Genomic DNA, 21,515 nt, shown 5'->3' with positions numbered 1-21,515 from the left:
AACATAAGACAGTTTAATAATTAATATTTCTTAATATACAGTTATTACTAGCCAATGAAAAATCCAAACTACTTCCAAAGAGATAAATGGGCAGAAGACAAGCAAAGGAAATCAAAAAACAACTTGGGGTCTGCCCAGTGGCATAGTGAAGTTCATGCACTCTGCTTTGGTGGTCCAGGGTTCGAGCGTTTGGATCCTGGGTGCGGACCTACACACCGCTCATCAAGCCATGCTGTGGTGGCATCCCACACATAAAATAGAGGAAGATTGGCAAAGATGTTAGTTCAGGGACAATTTTCCACAAGCAAAAAGAAGAAGAATGTCAACAGAAAGAAGAAGAAGATATTAGCTCAGGGCCAATCTTCCTCACCAAAAAACAAACAAAAACAAATAAAAATGGTCACTAAACATACACAAACTATTCAACCACAGAGAAATTACAAAGATTGACAAAATGCCATCTTGGTGAGGTTGCTCATGCAAAGACAATGTAAATTGATAACAGTCTTTCAGAAAGACAATTTGCAACAAGTGGTTGGTGAACACATTGATGTTCCAGGAGGTTAAGGTGCCCTGACACCCTGGGAAGAGGGCATGGAAGCTCTGTATTCCTTCCCAGGTCTCACCCTATGTGTATCCTTTATAATAAAACTGTAATAGCTCTGTCCTGAGTTCTGTGAGTCATTCTAGTGAATTATCAAACCTGAGAAGGGTAATGGGAACCTCCTGGGTTGGTAGCCAGTTAGTCAGAGGTATGGGTGGCCAGGGGAACCTCCTGCAGCTGGAGCCTGACAGAGGGACCATCTTGTGGAAGACTTTGCCCTTAACCCAAGGGGTCTGCACTAACTCCAGGTAGTTACTGTCAGGATTGTATTGCAGCACATACAATTGGTGCTGGACCAGTTTGGTTGACACAGAACATTAACCATCTCAAGTAATGGTAAAATATTATTTTCTATATAACTGACACTTTGGAGAGTAAAGCAAATGTCATAATCCGGTAAATGGCCAAATAGCTTATTGATCAGGTTTTGTGACTTTTCTACCATAAACAACAAAATGCAAGAAACGTTTATCCTTCTTGGGTATCCAAATGCCTCCTTATCTGTGCCACAGGCAGCTCTCTCAAGCTGAACTCCCATACACTGCGTGCCTCTATTAAAGCACTCATTACTGTGTGCTGCGTTTGTCTCTGCCTCTCTCACATGATGCACTGTGAATTCCAAAGCAGGGAGCACATCTTATTCACCTTTGTATTGTCAGAGCCCACCACAGCGCCTAGAGTATGGCAGATGCCCCATAAGTTTGGTGAATGAAGGAGTAAACAAAACAGCTCTGTCCACAAAAAGCACTCCCGTGAAGCAAAGTGCTTGAGTGGGTGCTTTGGTTTGAAACTTCAGTCATTTTGGACTCTTCCCTCTCCATATTTAGTTAAATACTGTGTCTGGTAGACCAAAGAGATAAGTGACCTCTGCAGGGAAATAGTAAGTAAAAATAAGAATTCCTTTAAACACAATAAGAAAAAGGAGGAGAGTGTCAAATATTTTTTTTCTCTTCTCTTAGATCTTTGTGATCTCTTATTATGATCGGACATGAGAAATCCAATATATGAAGGACTAACTTTTCTTCCCAGTGAGAATGCTATTATCCTTTTTATAACAACTTATACACTCACCTTTTAACCTAGCATCGCCCCCAAAGGCACCACAGCCCCAGTTTCCCGTGGCCACTGCAGAAAGATTCTCTGAAGAAACTCCTGGACGGAGAAATCCACAGTAAGCCTGCAGGATAAGAGAAATAACAAGCACATGAGTGACTAGACACTAGCAAGATTTCTGACTGATGTGCTAGGATCAGCATCCAGTATCAAGCTTATGTTATCCCTCTCTTTTTTTTTTTTCTTAGGGGCCAAAGTAGAGGGAAAAACAGAAAAGCCTCGGATTATACAAGGAAGAGAGTAAGAAAAGATCAATTCTAATATTTATTTGTTTTCATGCTGGGTAAATCAAAGCCCTTAAACCAATACATGATTCAGTTTCTTTTTCCAATTCAAACAAATATAAATGGAAATGCCAGATATTTCAAGAACTTATGGGATCCCAATTACAAACTACCCAGGAACTAAAGGGAGGAAAGGCACTTAAGACACTGTTTTATTTGAAGGCTTTTTGACCACCTTTCAATCAAGGTAAAGACTTATTACTATCATGCTTCCTCAGCATGCTCTCTGAATTACCTGGACCAGATTAATAACTGTGATTAGCTTTTAAATGTGCTTCCTGCCACCGAAATGCTCAACAATGAGCAAGCAACTATATATGAAAGGGATTCCTACACCTGGTTACAAAATAACCTTTAAGATCCCTTCTAGCTCCAGGATTCCCTAGTTTCACAGCTCCGTTTTCAGCTAGACTATTTAAGAATTTGCCAGTAACCTGAGAAAAGTACAATATATCCTGAGGATGCTGACTAAGTATTAACTAAACAAACAGCTCACTTTGCATATGAGAAGGCTGTGGGCCAAGGCCCCAGAGCTTCTGATCTCCATTTCTTTTTGTTAGTCTAGTTGGTCTTTCTGCCTCCTAAGGGTTCTTAGTTTTCTGAAACTATCAGACTACCTTAAAAGGTTTAATATAATAGCGAAGTGAAATCCCCTGGGTTCTCTCAAGTACCAAACAAAACCTAAAATATAGCTTATGTATAATAGTAAATAAAATGAAAAGAATGATCTATGACAAATGTTCCCAGAGAAAAAGCAAGGATAAAGAAAGAGGCTTCTATGAAACTCACACATAGAACTATAGTAAATTGCTCTCTGAAGTCTCCACAAAGGTATAAAAATTTATTTTACACACTGTCTGGATGGATTAACAAGGCTATTCCTTCCACCCCCATCCTAGGCTGTAAATCCTGAGAGATATTAATTATGAGTTGGCACCAGACCATCATTCAATGCTGTGCCACAGAGCTTACACTAGAACTCACAAATTACCTGTATAATCAGATGCACGGAGCTTCTGAAAATCTCTTTCAGGTCAAAAATATCAAGAAGCTGAATGTTTTGGAGCAGGCTCTTGAAAGATACAGAGTCTCTACCTTTATGCCAACAAAGGGGAGAACAAACTCTCCATCGGAACACACATAATTTTGCCACCTGGGATTCCTGCCCAATTCTCTTAACATGCCTAGATGAAGAGGAACATTGCTCGACTTCCTAGTTGTCGTCTCTGTTTCATACTGTCAGAATGGTTTTAGTCTCTTCTTCACTGCTGTCTCTACATATCTGGGTTAACTTTTCTTCAAAGAGTGAAAATACCTTAGTGAATCTAAAGTCTAACAACAGAGAATTTGAAATATTTAGATTATCAGAAGCAAAACCTAACATGAAGTATTAATCAACTTTATTAAAAAATCTATCTTGAAAAGTGGCAAAAACAAAAACATACTATAAAACTAAAATTAATCTGCATTTGGTGTTTTGATAAAAGAAAATCAAATTAAACTTTAAAAAGTTAATCAGATAGAAATTAAATGATATAAAATAATTACCTAGTAATTAGGTATAAAGAATAACTGTTTATAACGATTAAATACAAAATTCTTTTATTTTGTTAAAACCAAGCATTTCCAAGATCAGAAATAAGAGAGAAGCAGCAAGCTCCTCTGAGTCCCTTTTAGAGGGACAACTCAGGCTTCTCCCTTCCCCAGTAAGGAGAAAGATGCTCAAATGCTGGAGACCAGGGCAGGGCCATTAATCAGGGAATCATTTCCTTTTACAGTAGTAATTGAGCTCCTTTAGTAAGAAACAAAGATAAGGATAGAGATCTCAAAAAAGTTGCCAAGATCTCACTTCACAGGAAAAGGTACCAGGAGTTCTCAAGAGCTCCACATTGGCAACAAATACTTTCCTTTTTCCTCACCCTGAGCCAGAGCACTTGAGGCGATTAATCAGAGCAGTAAGAGTAAAAAAAGCCAGCTCAAACTCTAGCCACATCCTGGTCTGACATTTATCAATGACAGAGCTATTTATTTTTCTTAATAAACAACTCTAAAGGGGGAAAAAGAGGAAGCATTCATAGCTCAGGACAATAAGGAGAAGATATCAATGAACATTCACGTCTCAGAATGAATTTTGACGGTGAGGGAAGCAGAGAGGGATGGCAAGGGTAATGCTGGAGTCCTGAGGTTGCAAAGGGGAGCTTTGAGAAGAGGCAGGAGGGAAATACTGGTATTTACAGTCAAAAACCAGAGACCGACCAGGCAGTGATGAAGATAGAGATGTAGGAAGGAAGCAAATAAAGTGAAACAGTTGTAAAAACCTATAGGCCTTAAAGTGGGTCCAGGAAACAGGTGGCACTCAGGGGAATAGCCTGTCACAAACACCCATGTACACGTATGCGTGAGCACACACACAGCCTTAAGTATGAACCGAGGCTTCAGCAGCAATTTTAGCAAGCCCAAGCACATATAATTAAACTTTGTCTTTCATTGTCATGTAAATAATTATACTGCTTGCTAGATTAATAATTTAACAATTACTGTTCCTAAAGAGTTACTTATTTATATGAAGTCAATCTACCACACTTGTCTAGCTTAAATTAATACACAATTGGTACTGATACTCATTTCCTGAAGTTTTAGAATATTGTGATTTCTTAAAAACAAACATAATATAAAAAGATACTTAATCTTTTGGAAGAGAATAATAATATTAATTAAAAGTCTTAAAATTATGCTAAGATTCAGTAATAATTCTGTAAATTTCTTTTGTTATTTGATTAACAACTGCACAAAGATGTTTATTACTACATTACATATTATAGAGAAAACCTTGGGATCACCTAATTGTTCAAAAACAGTAGTTAAGTCACAGTATGTCAGTCCAACCAATTTTATGGCCATTAAACATTTTATTATGAAGATTATGAGAAAGCATGAAAACATTTACAATATATAGTTAAATTAAATAGCTTAAATACAAACTTATGGGTAACTTCTGAGCACATTTATATGAAACTAAATATTCATGTAGAAAGAACTACAAAAATGAAAACTATTTGAGAGGTAGGATTATACATGACTTTTTGTCTTTAAAATAATTATAACAGTAAATTGATTTTGCTTTTTAAAAATGCAATATAAAATGAAAGTACTATGCAGATCTTAATTTCCTCATGTGTGAAATCAAAAGACTGGATCAGGTATCTCTACGGTTACTCTAATTCTGTTTATTGAGAGACTTAAGGGAAAACTTACTAAGAAGGATACATTCTGAACTAATATTCCCAGAAAGCAAAGTGACATATATTTTAAGAAAAGATTATAAATGTTCCAATACTGAACTTCTTAGAAACATCAGGAGCAAGTAGTGATTGGTTTTGTTAATCAAGCTCTGGTTTAATAACAATCTCCTTCCACACCCGGTGATAGGTAACAACAAAAAAATCAATACACAAATCAATTTCTAAAAGGGTAGATGTTGGTGATCTTCTGCTGGGGTGATCTCTTCACTTTGTTAAATTTCTGATCCAGAAGCCTCCATGAAATATATTCATTACTTAATCTTAGCTGAATGAGTCTAACACGGGTAAATACAACTTTTCACAGATGATTTCTTTCTTCCCTTGCTGAGCTATTTCCCACTTTTGCAAGTTGGACTCATAAATCTTTCCAACCACAAAGATAATTCTCCTCTAGAATGTCACCCAGCTGATCTCTCACGGAATTAAACATTGCTTCACAGTATCAGTTAGATAGAAGGAGACTGACTCCTTCCTTTTAAAAACCAACTCTACTTGCGGGTCAAGATGCGGGTCCAAAAGGAGCGCTGGAGCGCGCATGGAGCAGACTGTTTCCAGAGGTAGTAAGGCACTCTGTGGAACTGCCCTTTCAATTATTATCTGGTGAGTGATGCCTAAAAGTAGCAAAGAGGACCCCAGAGTTCAGAGATCCACACTGAATTCTGATGGTGAAAACTGGTGTTAGGCTCTGTTGCTTGATTTAGAAAAATAAAGTTTTTCTATTCCTGCCTACTTTCTCTCTGGTGTGCAAAAAAAAAGAGCAAAATCATGCAAGTCATCTCTAAAGTGATTTAATAAAGATTCTGCTTTAACTCTAAGTTTACAAAACACAAGGAGATGTAAAACCTTTAAGTCAATATTCTCTCCAGGCTGTGCTGTCAGCTTATGTAAACCCCCTTTTGCTCGTACTAAATTCCTAACTCTATTTCAGTAGGTAAATGTAACTAATACATGACAGAATGCTTTAATTTAGAAGGCCCAAAGTTACCTGGATTAGTTTTCTAACTAAATTGTCAATGACATTTAACAAAATCATTTGCTTTTTTCTTTTTTTTCAATGAAAGAATTAGAAAACTAATTCTTTGCTAAAAGAGCAAACGTTCTGGAATACAGTAGTGAATGAAACAACACGCATCTTTCAAATGCCTTCCTGTGCGCAGGCCCTGAATGAGGTGCTTTCTCAACACAGCCCATTTGTTGAGGGGCTACTTCGCACCTGGGCTACTTCACTGTCTCATGGGAATTTAAAAACAGGCTGGGGGGGAAAATCCTTAAATTTCCTTGAAAGAGTACAGCAAAACAGAAAGGAATATGGAGAAAAGTATTCCACTGGCAGTTTGCTCACAGTATAGGATTATGACTAAAAGAGAAGAGGTAACCCAGGCATACATGCTTATGGGAGATCACGTGTTAACCAAACGCAGGAATATTCTTAATGATTTAAGACCGAAACAGGTAAAAAGTCTGGAAAGACAGATCTAGTTAAAGTAATCTCTACGTGGGAGGAGCCACATTTTTAAAAAGTAATTTGAAAGCAGGGGAACCTAGATTCAAGTCCTGGCTTTGTCACTGCCTATCTGTGTGACCCGGGCAAGTTATTCAACTTCCCAGGGCTCAGTTCACTGTCTCTAAATTGGAGATAAGAACTGCATCTACATCTCCCTGGGTGGTTAGGATTAATCAGACCAAGCATTTAAAGTGTTAAGTAGAGTGCCTAGCATGTAGTAAATAATCATTTTATATTAGCAATTACTTTCACTATCATTACTTGTAAAATTAAAAAAAAATTCTACCTGCATTTGACTGAAAAAGTCTTTTATGAAATAGAAATCACACAAATGCATACTGACATAAATAATGGCAGGTTGAAAACAAATAGGTAACTGCATTACTATACATTGAAAATCAATCACTCTGCTTCCTATGGTATCATCTACTCCACGCCTGAAGTGACCCTGGACTTCTTAGGCTTTCTTTAGCACTTGAAGAGTATTTAGGAAATATCCATAAATCTATAACATTTTGAGTGATTTGAGATAACGTATTTATAGCTAAAAAGTTTATCTTAAAAAACTGTATTAGCAATATCTAGAAAGTTTAATTAATCATTGACTAGTTCATTTAACAAACATTTTTGAGAAGTGCCCAGAAGCAAAGCAATGTGCTACGCACTGAGTGACTCGAAAGAAATAAAAACTTCTGTTGCCAGGTTACTTAAAGACTCATTTTTTATTGTATAAAGTGTGTCTCATAAGGACTCTATATTCTACAAATAAATGTTTTTCAATGCTACATACAACTAACTACATTCTACAAATAAATGTATTTCAATGTTATTTACAACTAACCTAACCTATTCACACATACCAAGGCTTCACGTCTTTAAAATTCTCGTGTCTTTGAAGACAAATAAACTGAAGGTTAGTGCTATACAAGTAAATATAGAGAACATCAACTGGCCATGGGGAATTAAAAAAGAAAACACTTACTTATGTCCAGGATTATCTTTTAAAAAGATCATATTTGCAGATAATTTCTAAAAGTGAATGATCTAGTTCCTACAGAAAAGTATTTGGGGGTATTCTAAAGTCTATATTTAGACTTTATCCATGAAAAAAGGGAAGCTTTAAATTTGTATTAATGTACGATTATGGTTAAACACATTTCCTTTTCATATACTTCTCTCCAAACTACCTACAACTTAAGTAAATATCTTCTAGATACATATCAATGACCATGTGACAAATTCATAACATACACATGTTTGATAAATAATATCTCATCAAAATCTAAAGATAAATCTTCCTATTCTACTTGATATGCTATATAATAAAAACATCATGTGCTTGGAGACAACTGCTTTAAGGTAAGAGTCCTGAACAGTGAAAGCAGGCTTACATTTAAAACGTACCTAATATAATAAAGATTATTATCAGCGCTGGCAAATCTCTGACTTCCAGAGTTAGGTAAAAGAGAAAAATTATAACTGTTGATATACCAAAGAATAGTCTTTCTGGATGGCTTACATCCAGAAAAGCTGGACAGCTTTTCTAAGGAATTACTTAAAAAAAAAATTAAACATCTGTTATTTAAGTTCAACTTTGGAAAATAGCGCATTTATTCTTCAAACTTTTTAATGAGATTTCTTTGAGAACTCTAAACATTAAATACCCTAATGGGGACCAGCCCTGTGGCGTAGTGGTTAAGTTCAGCAGGCTCTGCTTTGGTGGCCTGGGTTCGCAGTTTCGGCTCTCGAGTGCAGACCTACACCACTTGTCAAGCCATGCTGTGGTGGTGACCTACATATAAAGTGGAGGAAGATGGGCAGGGATGTTAGCTCAAGGCTAATCTTCCTCAAGCAAAAAAAGAGGAATTTTGGCAACAGACGTTAGCTCAAGGTTAATCTTCCTCAGCAAATAAATAATTAAAATTAATTAATTAAAATAACCTAATAAATTATATATAAGAAAACATGTTCAACAATAAATTAGATTCTGAGGTAGATTACATAGAAGATAATACATGTAATTCAAAATATCTACTAAGTTGTAAGTGTAGTAGAAGCCTTCCTGGATTGGTTGGTTGTTTATATATACATATAATGTTTATAATATTACTAGCAATATGAGAGGCAAGGTGGTTGAGCTGGGATAAACAGAGCACCACAGACAGACTGCTCCTGTGGTGAGACCCCAGGAGATGTGAAGATGACATACTGAAGGCCACACGTGCTGATCCATAGGCACTCCCAAGCCCCTTGTAATGGTACACCCAGTGCTATCATTATCAGAAGTCTGGGACTGGCAAAGGTATAGCTATGTAAAACCACAAACCTCATTATCTTAACAAACAATCTCATAATCAAATCCTACTTGTGGGGGTTAACCAATGGTTTTTCAGAATTGGGTCAGTCTTCTTGACTGTGAGAGTAATCTGAAGAACTAAAGAAAATATCAACCGTTTTGGTAAGGTCCTAAATATAGAGAATAGAATCAGCACTCTATTGTATGATCAAGTTTATTTATTATGGTTAACAGTAGTGAAAATTTGAACTAACCATGGGTATGGCTCATTTTTGTATTTCTGTAATACAATAAAAAAAAAGAAAATGATTATAGGAGACAGCACTAAGCATCCCAGAAAATCACAGATTCCATCATAAATATGTCAAATTACCAAATCAATAAACAATTTACATGTGAATCTTATCTATAATAGAACAATATTAACTTGACTTTGATGGTTTATCTGTTTGAATCCTGATAGCATACCTTGCAGAGACAATGTCATTTGGCAAGTTCTGAAAAAAATTATCAGGGCTCATTCATTTTTATATGGTTTTACAATGATAATGTTCCAAAGCAGCTAAAAGTGTTTGATGAGATAAATGCCTGTGTGGGGCTTAATACCAAGCCACAGTCTATCTGGCATCAGTAATCAAACAATTACGAAATGGAAAGTACATCTTGTACAAGCTGACAGACCCATTAAATCAAGAGAGTTGTGGGCAGACATACTGACACTGCAAGAATTACCAGAAAGCATTAATTTCAGCATTAATAAAATGGCAGTGAATAGATGACAGCTGCCAGATGAACTAAGAAATAAGGTTACTGGCCTTGTTAAGCTCGCGTCTGATTTTCTCAGGCACAAACTGGTCGAGGGAGCGTCTGAAGTGAAGGGCATCGATGGCAACAATTTCAGTGCCGCGCCGCTGCCAGTCGTCCCTAGGTCAGGACAGAGGGGGGACCGATGAGGAACGGAGAAAGGCACTCACAAAATAAAACCCTCACGGGGCCGGAGTTTTCAGACATTGGCAGGGTTAAAATATTAAAAACAAACCAACCAACCAGTGGCTATAGGTCTCAGAAAAAAAGGAGGGCAGGAAACACCATTTTATTTTTAGATTCCAAAGCATACAGATTGTGGACTGCCAGGCATTAAACAGTACAATAAAAAATTATCGAGACAACAAATATGACATATTGTAAACAGGTATACATCGTTTACAGTGAGTCTCAGAGGTTGAAGGATTTAGGGGCAAACAAGAGGAACTTAGTTCTTTGTTCTCCTCTAATGCTAAAGACCTGGCATTTGTATTTCTACAAGAGCTCATTCCTCCTTGGTTTTGAAAGACTTGCTCTAAGTCACTGGGTTTCTAACATTGCCATATATTGCCCAAGAAATAATCCCAGGAAGTCACGTTACAAAAAATGTGTAATGATTCAGTACAATATTCTACCTACTGTGCTCAACTGCTGGTGCCCAGAACTGTTTTTAAAAAGACAAAGATAGCAAAGCAGACAATAACATATTGCTTGTGGAAACAGGAATGACTAGGTGAGATGATGATTTTGGAAACATTAAATTCCAAATATTTCATCTCTCTATAAACTTGCACATAGTGATATACAAAGCAACTTTTCACACTGAAGAACAGCAGTAGAAACCTTCAGGTTAGTTTGTAAATAATTATCAGGAATTAAATATCCACATAGATAATTGTTGCAATCACATATTTTAACCAAAAGAAAGGGAAAGAGACCAGGGGCTGGGCTTGAGATATTACAAAGAATAAGTCTGTATGGGTACATGGGCAATAGCTGATTCTTTCTGCCATTAAAACACACAGACACACAAACACAGACACACACACACACAAGCTTTCAGGCACCACTTCTGTAAAAATTTACCTGTGGTAAACTAATTTAGTGGGGATGCAAAGATATCAAAGTATAAAAATATATTTCAATAAGAAAGAAAAGACAGCAGCAGCAGAGTTCATTGTAGGTTCTACTGTCAACTGTTTTGTGGCATGAGGCAAATTGTCCCAACATAGGCAAACTGTCCCAACATAGGTTCCCCCCACCTACCGAATCTCACAGAAAAGTTAAGGATAACTAAATAAAGGCTACTTAAAGGCTTTGAGCTCAAATTAGAACCTATTCTAAATAAGTTTGGCCTTGGAAGTTAACCTCCACTGACTGTTTACAAATGGCAGCTAAGAGGTAAAGAACTCTAGAGAGCTCTGCCCTTCTTGTTCTTGGTTTAGACTTCCGGCTTTTATTTCTCTGTTCTTCCCTTTGGTATATGGAAATGGTAATACTGTTTTAACTACTTATGAACTTGTAATACTGAATCTCAAAAGAAAGTTAAATTTCTGAAATAAGAGTAGATGGAAGACATAATGTACCAGGGTCAAACACATAGACACTCCTTGGCTTTTGGCCATGTGATACTAAAGTCAGAAAGGAACTCACCTTTCACTCCCATCTTCATGGCTCCTGGCCCAACGATATGTTTCAGCATAGCCTGTGTATTCACTATACTGTTCAGTACCTGAAACAAATAATCTGCCAATATTATTTTTCAGAAAGATTTTCCTTAAAAGCTGTACCTTCTAAAGGGTCTTTGTTAATAAACTTATTCCTCCTTTGTGGAAATATCTCACTGGCAAATGTCAACTAAAAAACACAAAAAAACAAAAAAAAAACCCCAAAACACCACTGTCCTTAATGACTTATTATTTCCCACAGAGAAAAACTGATGCCTCCTAAAAGCCATCACCATGTTTGTAACACAGTGACTGAATGTCTCAATCAACATAGAAAACAAAATATGCCGTCATAGGAGTGACATGAGCATCATAGTGGAGTGAACTTTCCCAAGACTCTCCCCTCCAACATACAATGAATAGGGGCATCCATACTCCAACAGAGGACATCCTAACACAGCACAAAAAACGTTGGAGAGACTTGAAGCCACATGATGGAGGGTGGAGAGGCTGGACCCCCGCCCCCCCCAGAGGAGCTGGAACGGGGTAAGAGAGAACTTCGCTCCCTCCCCTAAAGACTGAGGTCGCTGCCCAGGGAGGCTCAGTGAAGGAAGGAGTGGGGGAGGGGTTGCTCATTTGCAGGATCACCAAGGACTCCCTAGGGCCCTTGCAGCCTAGATGGAAGCCCTCTAACGGAGTAAAACCTTTCACGGGGGTGGGGGGCGGGGGGGTGACCTCATCAAGTCAACACTCCAGGAGACCAGAGAGCCAGAACGAGAGAACCCCGAGAGCACACAGGAGAAAGCACCCCTCCCCACACCCAACCAGCATGGCTCCACTGCCTGGGATCTCGGCTGGAGGCAGAGGGCTCGGAATACGCAGCTCTCAACCCCCACCCAGTGGTGATAGGTGGTAACTGCAACCAAATAATATCAGAATGCGTAAGACCCAACCTACCTCCTCTAACAACATCAGACACTACATCAAATATCCAGACCACAGAGAAAACGACAAGCACTCAGAATTCAGTCCTGAGGACACAGAAATATGTAAGCTAAATGACAATGAATTCAAAATAGCTGTCATCAAAAAACTCAACGAGGTAAAAGAGAAGGCAAAGAAACAATTCAACGAGTTCAGGAGCTACTTCACAAAAGAGATTGAAACTATAAAGAAGAATCAATCAGAAATATTGAGAGATGAAAGACAAAATGGAATACATAAAACAAAAATACAGATTCCCTGAATGCTCTAGTGGACATAATAGAGGAGCATATCAGCATAAGCGAAGACAGACATGTTGAAATGCTCCAGGGGAGGAGAGAGAATGAAGGCTAAAAGAAATGAAGAAAGTGTCCAAAAAATATCCAACTCAATGAGGAAATGCAACATAAGAATTATAGGTATTTCAGGAGAATGGAGCAGAAAGCATGTTCAAATAATAGCAGAGAACTTTCCAAACCTAGGAAAAGAGAGGTAAATTTGTGTGCGAGAGGCTTCCAGATCTCCTAGATTTGTCAATGGAAAAAGACCTACTGCAAGGCATATAGTAGTAAAACTGGCAAGAATGAATGACAAAGGAAGAACACTAAGGGCAGCAAGGCAGAAGAAAATAACCTACAAAGGAACCCCTATCAGGCTTTCAGCAGATTTCTATGCAGAAACCTTACAAGCTGGGAGAGAATGGAATGACATATTCAAATCTTTAAAAGAAAAAATCTTCAGCCAAGAATACCTTATCCAGAAAAAATATCCTTCAGATATGAGGGAGAAATAAAAAATTTCCCAAACAAACAAAAGCTAAGGGACTTCACAACCATGAGACCTCTCCCCTACAAGAAATCCTAAAGAAGGCCCTCATACCTGGGGGAAAAAAAAAACAGAGCAAGGGGTCACAAAACACAGAGTAAGGAGATACATAGGTTTTCAGAATCAGATTAGGATAGCAAATACTCAAGAATAGCATTAAGCTAAAGGGAAGGAAAAGACCAAAAACAAAGATAATCCTGTCATTCTAAGCTCAAATTCACAACACAAGATGGAATAAGATATGAGAAAAACAACTTAGGAGGGAAGGAGGAAAGGGACTGAATTGGTTTAGACTAAGGAAATAGGAGGCCATCAGAAAACGGACTATCTTATACACCAGATTCTGAATACAAACCTCAGGGTAACCACTAAACAAAGAAGCAGAACAGAGAAACAAAGAATAAATAAGGAGAAAACAAAGAAACACATCATAAAAAACTACATAATTCAATGTTTAGACCAAAACACACAGGACGAGAAACAAAGGAAACGCAGGCTGGAAAACGAGTGATAAAATGACAGCATTAAGTCCTCATATATCAATAATCACCCTAAACGTAAATGGACTGAACTCTCCAATAAAAAGACACAGAGTGGTAAGAGGGATTAAAGAACAAGACCCAACAATATGCTGCCTCCAGGAAACACAGCTCAGCTCCAAGGACAAACACAGGCTCAGAGTGAAGGGATGGAAGACAATACTCCAAGCTAATGGCAAACAAAAGAAAGCGGGTGTCACAATACTTATATCAGACAAAGTAGACTTCAAGATGAGACAGGTAAAGAGAGACAAAAAGGGGCAATATATAATGATCAAAGGGACACTCCCTCAAGAATAAATAACATTTACAAATATCTATGCACCTAACACAGGAGCACCAATGTTCATAAAGCAACTATTAACAAACCTGAAAGAAGATATTACTAATAACACAATAATAGTAGGGACCTCAACACTCCACTCACATCAATGGATAGATAATCCAGACAGAAAATCAACACAGAAACAGTGGAATTAAATGAAAAGCTAATCTAGTTGGATTTAATAGACATATATAGAACACTCCATCCAAAAAGAGCAGAACACACATTCTTCTCAAGTGCGCACAGAACATTCTCAAGGACAGACCATATGCTGGGAAACAAGGCAAGCCTCAATAAATTTTAAAAAATTGAAATAATAACAAGCATCTTCTCTGATCATAATGCTATAAAGCTAGAAATGAATTACAAAAAAAAGCTGAGAAAGGGACAAAGATGTGGAGACTAAACATGATATTGAACAAGCAATGGATCACTGAATAAATTAAAAGAGAAATCAAAAAACATCTGGAGACAAATGAAAATGATAACCTACCATACCAACTCATACAGGATGCAGCAAAAGCTATATTAAGAGGGACATTCATCGCAATACAGGCACACTTTAAAAAACAAGAAAAATCTCAAATAAGCAATCTCAAATTACACCTAACTGAATTAGAAAAAGAACAAACAATGCCCAAAGTCAGCAGAAGGAGAGAAATAATAAAAATCAGAGCAGAAATAAATGCCACTGGAACAAAAAAGGCAGTAGAAAGGATCAATGAAACAAAGAGCAGGTTCTTTGAGACGATAAATAAAATTGACAAACCCCTACCCAGACTTACAAAGAAAAAAACAGAGAAAGCTCAGATAAAATTAGAAATGAAAGAGGTGAAATAACAGACACCACAGAAATGCAATAGATTATAAGAGAATACTACAAAAAACTATATGCCAACAAAATGGATAACCTAGAGGAAATGGATAAATTCTTAGACTCTTACAAGCTCCCAAAGCTGAATAAAGAAGAAACAGACAATCTGAATAGACCAATCACAAGGAAAGAGATTGAAATAGTACTCAAAAGTATCCCAAAGAATAAAACCCCAGGCCCAAACAGCTTCCCTGGGGAATTCTACCAAACTTTCAGAGATGATTTAATATCCATCCGTCTCAAGCTATTCCAAAAAGTTAGAGAAGATGGAATACTTTCTAACACATCTTACAAGGCCAACATCACTCTGATACCAAAGCCTGACAAGGACAGCACAAAAAAGGAGAACTACAGGCCAATACTGCTGATGAACATAGATGCAAAAATCCTCAACAAAATTCTGGCACCCTGAATTCAGCAATATATCAAAAGGATCATACATCATGATCAAGAGGGATTTATACCAGGGATGCAGGGATGGTTCAACATCTGCAAATCAATCAATGTGATATACCACATCAACAAATTGAGGAATAAAAACCACATGATCATCTCAATAGATGCAGAGAAAGCATTTGACAAGATCCAACAGCGATTTATGATAAAAACTCTTAACAAAATGGGGATAGAAGGAAATTACCTCAACATAATAAAGGCCGTATATGACAAACCCACAGCCAACATCATACTCAACGTCAAAAACTGAATGCCATCCCCCTGAACACAGGAACAAGACAAGGATGCCCACTATCACCACTCTTATTCAACATAGTACTGGAGGTTTTGGCCAGAGCAATTAGGTAAAAGAAAGGAATAAAAGGAATCCTAATAGGGAGTGAAGAAGTGAAACTCTTGCTGTTTGCTGATGACATGATCTTATATATAGAAAACCACAAAGAATTAGAACCACAAAGAATCCATCAGAAAAATAATAGAAATAATTAACAACTACAGTAATGTTGCAGGGTACAAAATCAACTCACAAAAATCAGTTGCTTTTCTATACTCCAATAACGAACTTAGAGAAAGAGAATTCAAGAATACAATTCCATTTACAATCGCAACTAAAAGAGTAAAGTACATAGGAACAAATTTAGCCAAGGAGGTGAAGGATTTACACAATGAAAACTATAAGACATTACTGAAAGAAGTTGATAATGACATGAAGAGATGGAAAGAGATTCCATGCACATGGACTGGAAGAATAAACATAGTTAAAATGTCCATACTACCCAAAGCAACCTACAGATCCAATGCAATCCCAATCAGAATCCCAATGACATTCATTATGGAAATAGAACAAATAATCCTAAAATTCATTTGGGGCAACCAAAGACCCTGAATTACTAAGATAATCCTGAGAAAAAAGAACAAAGCTGTAGGTATCACAATCCCTGACTTCAAAGTTTACTACAAAGCCATAGTGATCAAAACGGCATGGTACTGGTACAAAAACAGGCACACAGATCAATGGAACGGAACTGAAAGCCCAGAAATAAAACCGCACATCTACACACAGTTAATCTTCAACAAAGGTGAAAAGGACATACAATGGAGAAAAGACAGTATCTTCAATAAATGGTGTTGGGAAAAATGGACAGCCACATGCAAAAGAATGAAGGTAGACCATTATCTCACGCCATACACAAAAATAAACTCAAAATGGGTCAAAGACTTGAAGATAAGTCCTGAAACCATAAAACTCCTGGAAGATAATATAGGTAGTACACTCTTTGACATCGAACTTAAAAGGATCTTTTCGAATACATTTTCTCAAACAAGAGAAACAAAAGAAAAAATAAACAACTGGGAGTTCATCAAACTAAAGAGCCTCTGCAAGGCAAAATAAACTAGAATCAAAACAAAGAGACAACCCACCAATTGGGAGAAAATATTTGCAAATCATACATCTGACAAGGGGATAATCTTCATAATATATAAGGCACTCACACAACTGAACAATAAAAAAACAAACAACCTGATCAAAAAATGGGCAGAGGAGATGAACAAACATTTTGCCAAAGAAGATATAGAGATGGCCAATAAACACATGAAAAGATGTCCAACATCACTAATCATCAGGGAAATGCAAGTCAAAATTATGCTAAGATACCACCTTACACCTGTTAAAATGGCTATAATCACTAAGACTAAAAATAACAAATGTTGGAGAGGGTGTGGAGAGAAGGGAACACTCATACGCTGCTGGTGGGAATGTAAACTGGTGCAGCCACTATGGAAAACAGTTTGGAGATTCCTCAAAAAACTAAAAATAGAACTACCATATGACCCAGCTATCCCACTACTGGGTCAAATAATTTGAAATTTCAAACAATTTGAAATCAACAATCCAAAGTAACATATGCACCCCTAAGTTCATTGCAGTACTATTCACAATAGCCAAGACATGGAAACAATCCAAGTGCCCATCGACTGATGATTGGATAAAGAAGATGTGGTATATAGATACAATGGGACACTACTCAGCCATGAAAATAGACATTCATCCCATTTGCAACAACACAGAAGGACCTGGAGGGAATTGTGCTAAGCGAAATAAGCCAGACTGAGAAAGACAAACACCAGATGATTTCACTCATACACGGAATATAAACAAACACATGGACAAAGAAAACAGTTCAGTGGTTACCAGCGGAAGGGGGTTGGGGGTGGGCGCAAGGGGTGAAGAAGAGCTCTTATGTAGTGACAGTCAAGAAATAATGTACAACTGATGCAAACTATTATGAACTCAATTAAAATTTCTCAGTACATAAAGACTGTTATATAGGGTCGACTGTCTTCAATGTAAGTAATCTGATGGTAATATTTAGTTCGAATTGTTGAGAAAAGAAATTTTACACAGACATTCCCTGCTAAGAATACTGTCATTAAAATTAAGTCGAGGATTTGCCTGTCAACAGGTTAGGTACTTTAAAGGGCTTTGTAAAACCAGGATATTACGGCATAAGAAGAAAGAGAGGGAAAAAAAGCATAATTAACATTCATCTGAGGAGAACATGCACCAAGGTAGCTTGCCACATAACATGGATTTCTAATTCATCAGACCTGGACATATCAGGAGGGATGGTGTCAAAAGTGTTCCACTATTTAACTAAATAAGCTCATTTCAATTCCTATGGTCAATTCAGTAATCACTTGACTTGTCAAGAACCAACAAAACAGTAAAATGAAAAGCTAAAAACCTTGAGCAAGATACTACTTTTCATATATAAAAAAAGAAAAAAGAGGAAGAAACAAGACACCACTGAGAACTAAGATTAAAGACTATTTTTGAGTACAACTGCCCTAGTTTTGCCAGTAAATAAAATATAAGCAGACTGACTCTTTCAGGCAGCTGAACTACTTTTTGTTAACAAATGACCACTCACACAATAAAAGTCCAATACTGAAAATATTTATGACAAAGATGTAATATTCATGGGAAAAATGACTCCAGAAAATACAGTATTTAAGAAAATATAAATTTATAAAAAGAGGACATATTTAATAAAAATAAAAGAACACAAAATCAAATCATGACATGCTAATTATGAACTATCAGTTCTTTATCCAAAACCAATTTAATTTCATTTTGGGGGTCAGGTTAACTTTTTACATGTTTACTTAAACAACTCTGAAGCTTTGGTATACAAAGAATAATAATGTAGTGATCAAGATTACAAATGGCATCTACCTTTAACTATCAATTCATAGACAGAAAACAGAGAAACATGTTAATGATGGAGTTAAAAAAATTATCAATGTGTGCTAAAATTAGTGGGTGAAAGTTTGATGAGGGCAGGATATTTAATTTCAAAGTATATAAAATAATTACAGATTATAGTCATTCATTGCTTAATGACAGGGACATGTTCTGAGAAAAGCATTGTTAGGCAATTAAGTCATTGTGCAAATACAGACTGTACTTACACAAACCTAGATAGTGTAGCCTGCTACACAGCTAGGCTATATGGTACTAATCTTATGGGACCACTGCTGTATATACCATCCATCAGGGACCAAAACATTATCATGCAATGCATGACTGTGATTACAAAGGGAAAAAGAGTAAGTTGACAGTGGAGAAACCAGGCAGATTCCTTCTTAACTACAAGTCATAATACCTAATACCACAAATATTGGGACAAACAGGTATTACTTTCCTCCTCCAAAGATACACTAAGAGATATCACTTCAGTGGGATTCCTACCAGAATGAATAAACTGAATCTAGTTATGAAGAATCATTGGGAAAATCCCAAATAAGCGACATTCTAACAAGTATATTTATATACTTTAAATGTCAAGGTGAAAAAAACAAAAGGAAAGGTTGATAAACTGTCCCAGATTAAAGAATACATGACAACTATATTCAAGGTGTGATCCTGGATTGGATTGCAGACTCGGGGGAAAAAAATCACTACACATTAGGATATAATTAAGATAAGTGACAAAATTAGAATATTAACTAGGGATTAGCTAATAGTACTTTATCAATGTTAGACTTCCTGATTCTGATAACTGTGCTGTGCCGATGTAAGAGAATGTCCTAATTCTAAGGAAATAAACAACAAAATATTTGGGGTAAAAGGGCATAATGTCTCCAATGTACTCTTAGTTCAGGAAAAGAAAACAGAGAAAGAATGATAGAGCAGATGGGGGAGAAATGTAAACTGGTGAATCTGGGTGAAGATTATATGGAAATTCCTTGCGTTATTTTTGCAACTTTTCTATTAGTCTGGAATTTCCAAAATACACACAAATATAAAAATATATATACAATATAAATATTAAATAAAGCTATGAAAAATACGATTCTATTTTCACATATGATTAAAATTTTCCAGAATAAAGACTTAAAAGTTTTAAACTCAATACTAGAGTTTCTAGTCTGTTACTTAGCACACTGCTTCTGAAAAATTTTTCAAAAATTTAAAATAATTTATACCTTAATTGCTATAAATTCTTCTAGAATTTTGGGAAAGACATTCAACTAAAAATCAAGAAAATAACTACAAAATTCACGATGTTTCTTGTGTGAGCCTTCCTTGACACTTTTTATTCCTTCTCTGCGCCTCACAGTACTCTGCATGTACCATCAGTAGAGCAGTTGACATATTGAACTGCAATCTGAAAATCAATTATATTTCTACATAGTAGCAATGAACAATCAGAAACAGAAATTTTAAAAATACATTTACAATAGCAACAAAAAATATGAAATATTTAGGGATAAATCTGAGAAAACGTAAAAGAAGTGTACAATGAAAAGTATAAAATATTACTGAGAGAAATTAAAGACAAATAAACAGAGATATGTCATTCATGTGTCAAAGATTAAATATTAAGATGTCAATTTTCCCCCAATTGATCTATAGATTCAAAGCAGTCTTAGCTACAGTAATCAAAACAGAAATAACAAAAAATAAATTAATAAACTGTATTTCAAAGTCAGAAACTTCTGTTCTTTAAAAGTCACTGTAAAGATAATGAAAAGACACACCACATATATTTGATAAAGGATTTGCATCCAAAATATATAAAGCACTTTTGAAACTCAACAATAAAAAAAAAAAAAAACTCAAAAACATGGGCAAAAGATGGTTTCATATGTGTAGCTATATGTCAAAATTTATCTAATTGTACACTTTAAATATATACAGTTTATTGCATGTCAATTATATCTCAATAAAGCTGTTAAAAAAATGTAATTGACTCCCTCACTAGACTGTGGGCTTCTCGAGGGCAGGGATTGTAAATTATTGACATTTGTATCTACATTAGCATCTTGTAATGGAAGAATATAGAAGAAGTTGAATAAGTACTTGCCACACAAATATAACTACCAGGCAAAACTGGAAGAACGTTGTATTAACTGAGGTTAAAATAATGAGACCAGAAATACTTAATCCGAAGGTACTATGTAATTTTTATTAAATATAAAAAATTCACATTTACAAAGACAGCATGCCGTGGTAAAAAGAACACTACACTGAGATTACAGACATGAGGAAGCCACAGTGCATCCTTAAGTAACCAAATCTCACTGGACTTCATTTCATCATCTGAAAATTAGGCTTGTTAATTATTATCTTGTTTATCTCATAGAATTGTTTGGAAAACCAAATAAGATGAGTTGAAAATCCTTCAAAACCATAAAGCTGTTAGTTTTGGTGTCATTAGACTTAACTTTGTAAGGGGTTATAAGAACCAAGGGTATTTGATTCCATTTACGTGGGGCTTAAAAACAACCTGGTCTACTGGAGAGAGCCAGGAACCGTTTTCCTCTTTTTCTGTTTTCTGCCCTGCAGTGGACAAGCCTCATTTTTCCTACCAAAAAAAAAACCATGCCTACTCTGATCTCTTAACTACGAAAACACCTGTCTTTTTAAAAG

General features: G+C 36.3%; 1 protein-coding gene across 6 annotated transcripts in view; it reads right to left on the bottom strand.

The window, feature by feature from the left end:
* Nucleotides 1-21,515, bottom strand: part of PARG (poly(ADP-ribose) glycohydrolase) — a 113,213-nt gene that overhangs the window by 10,884 nt on the left and 80,814 nt on the right. For all 6 annotated transcript variants that reach the window (XM_070493057.1, XM_014830465.3, XM_070493061.1 and 3 more), the window contains 3 exons: nucleotides 11,561-11,639; nucleotides 9,919-10,027; nucleotides 1,676-1,781 (listed from right to left, as the gene is read on the bottom strand). In XM_070493057.1, coding sequence (XP_070349158.1) covers nucleotides 1,676-1,781; nucleotides 9,919-10,027; nucleotides 11,561-11,639 — 294 coding nt within the window. The remainder of the gene's footprint in view (nucleotides 1-1,675; nucleotides 1,782-9,918; nucleotides 10,028-11,560; nucleotides 11,640-21,515) is intronic.

Source organism: Equus asinus, chromosome 2 (assembly GCF_041296235.1).
Source record: "Equus asinus isolate D_3611 breed Donkey chromosome 2, EquAss-T2T_v2, whole genome shotgun sequence".
In the NCBI taxonomy this organism is placed as follows: domain Eukaryota; kingdom Metazoa; phylum Chordata; class Mammalia; order Perissodactyla; family Equidae; genus Equus; species Equus asinus.
Note: the sequence above shows the minus strand (reverse complement) of the source record. Positions and strands in the feature narration are given on the sequence as shown.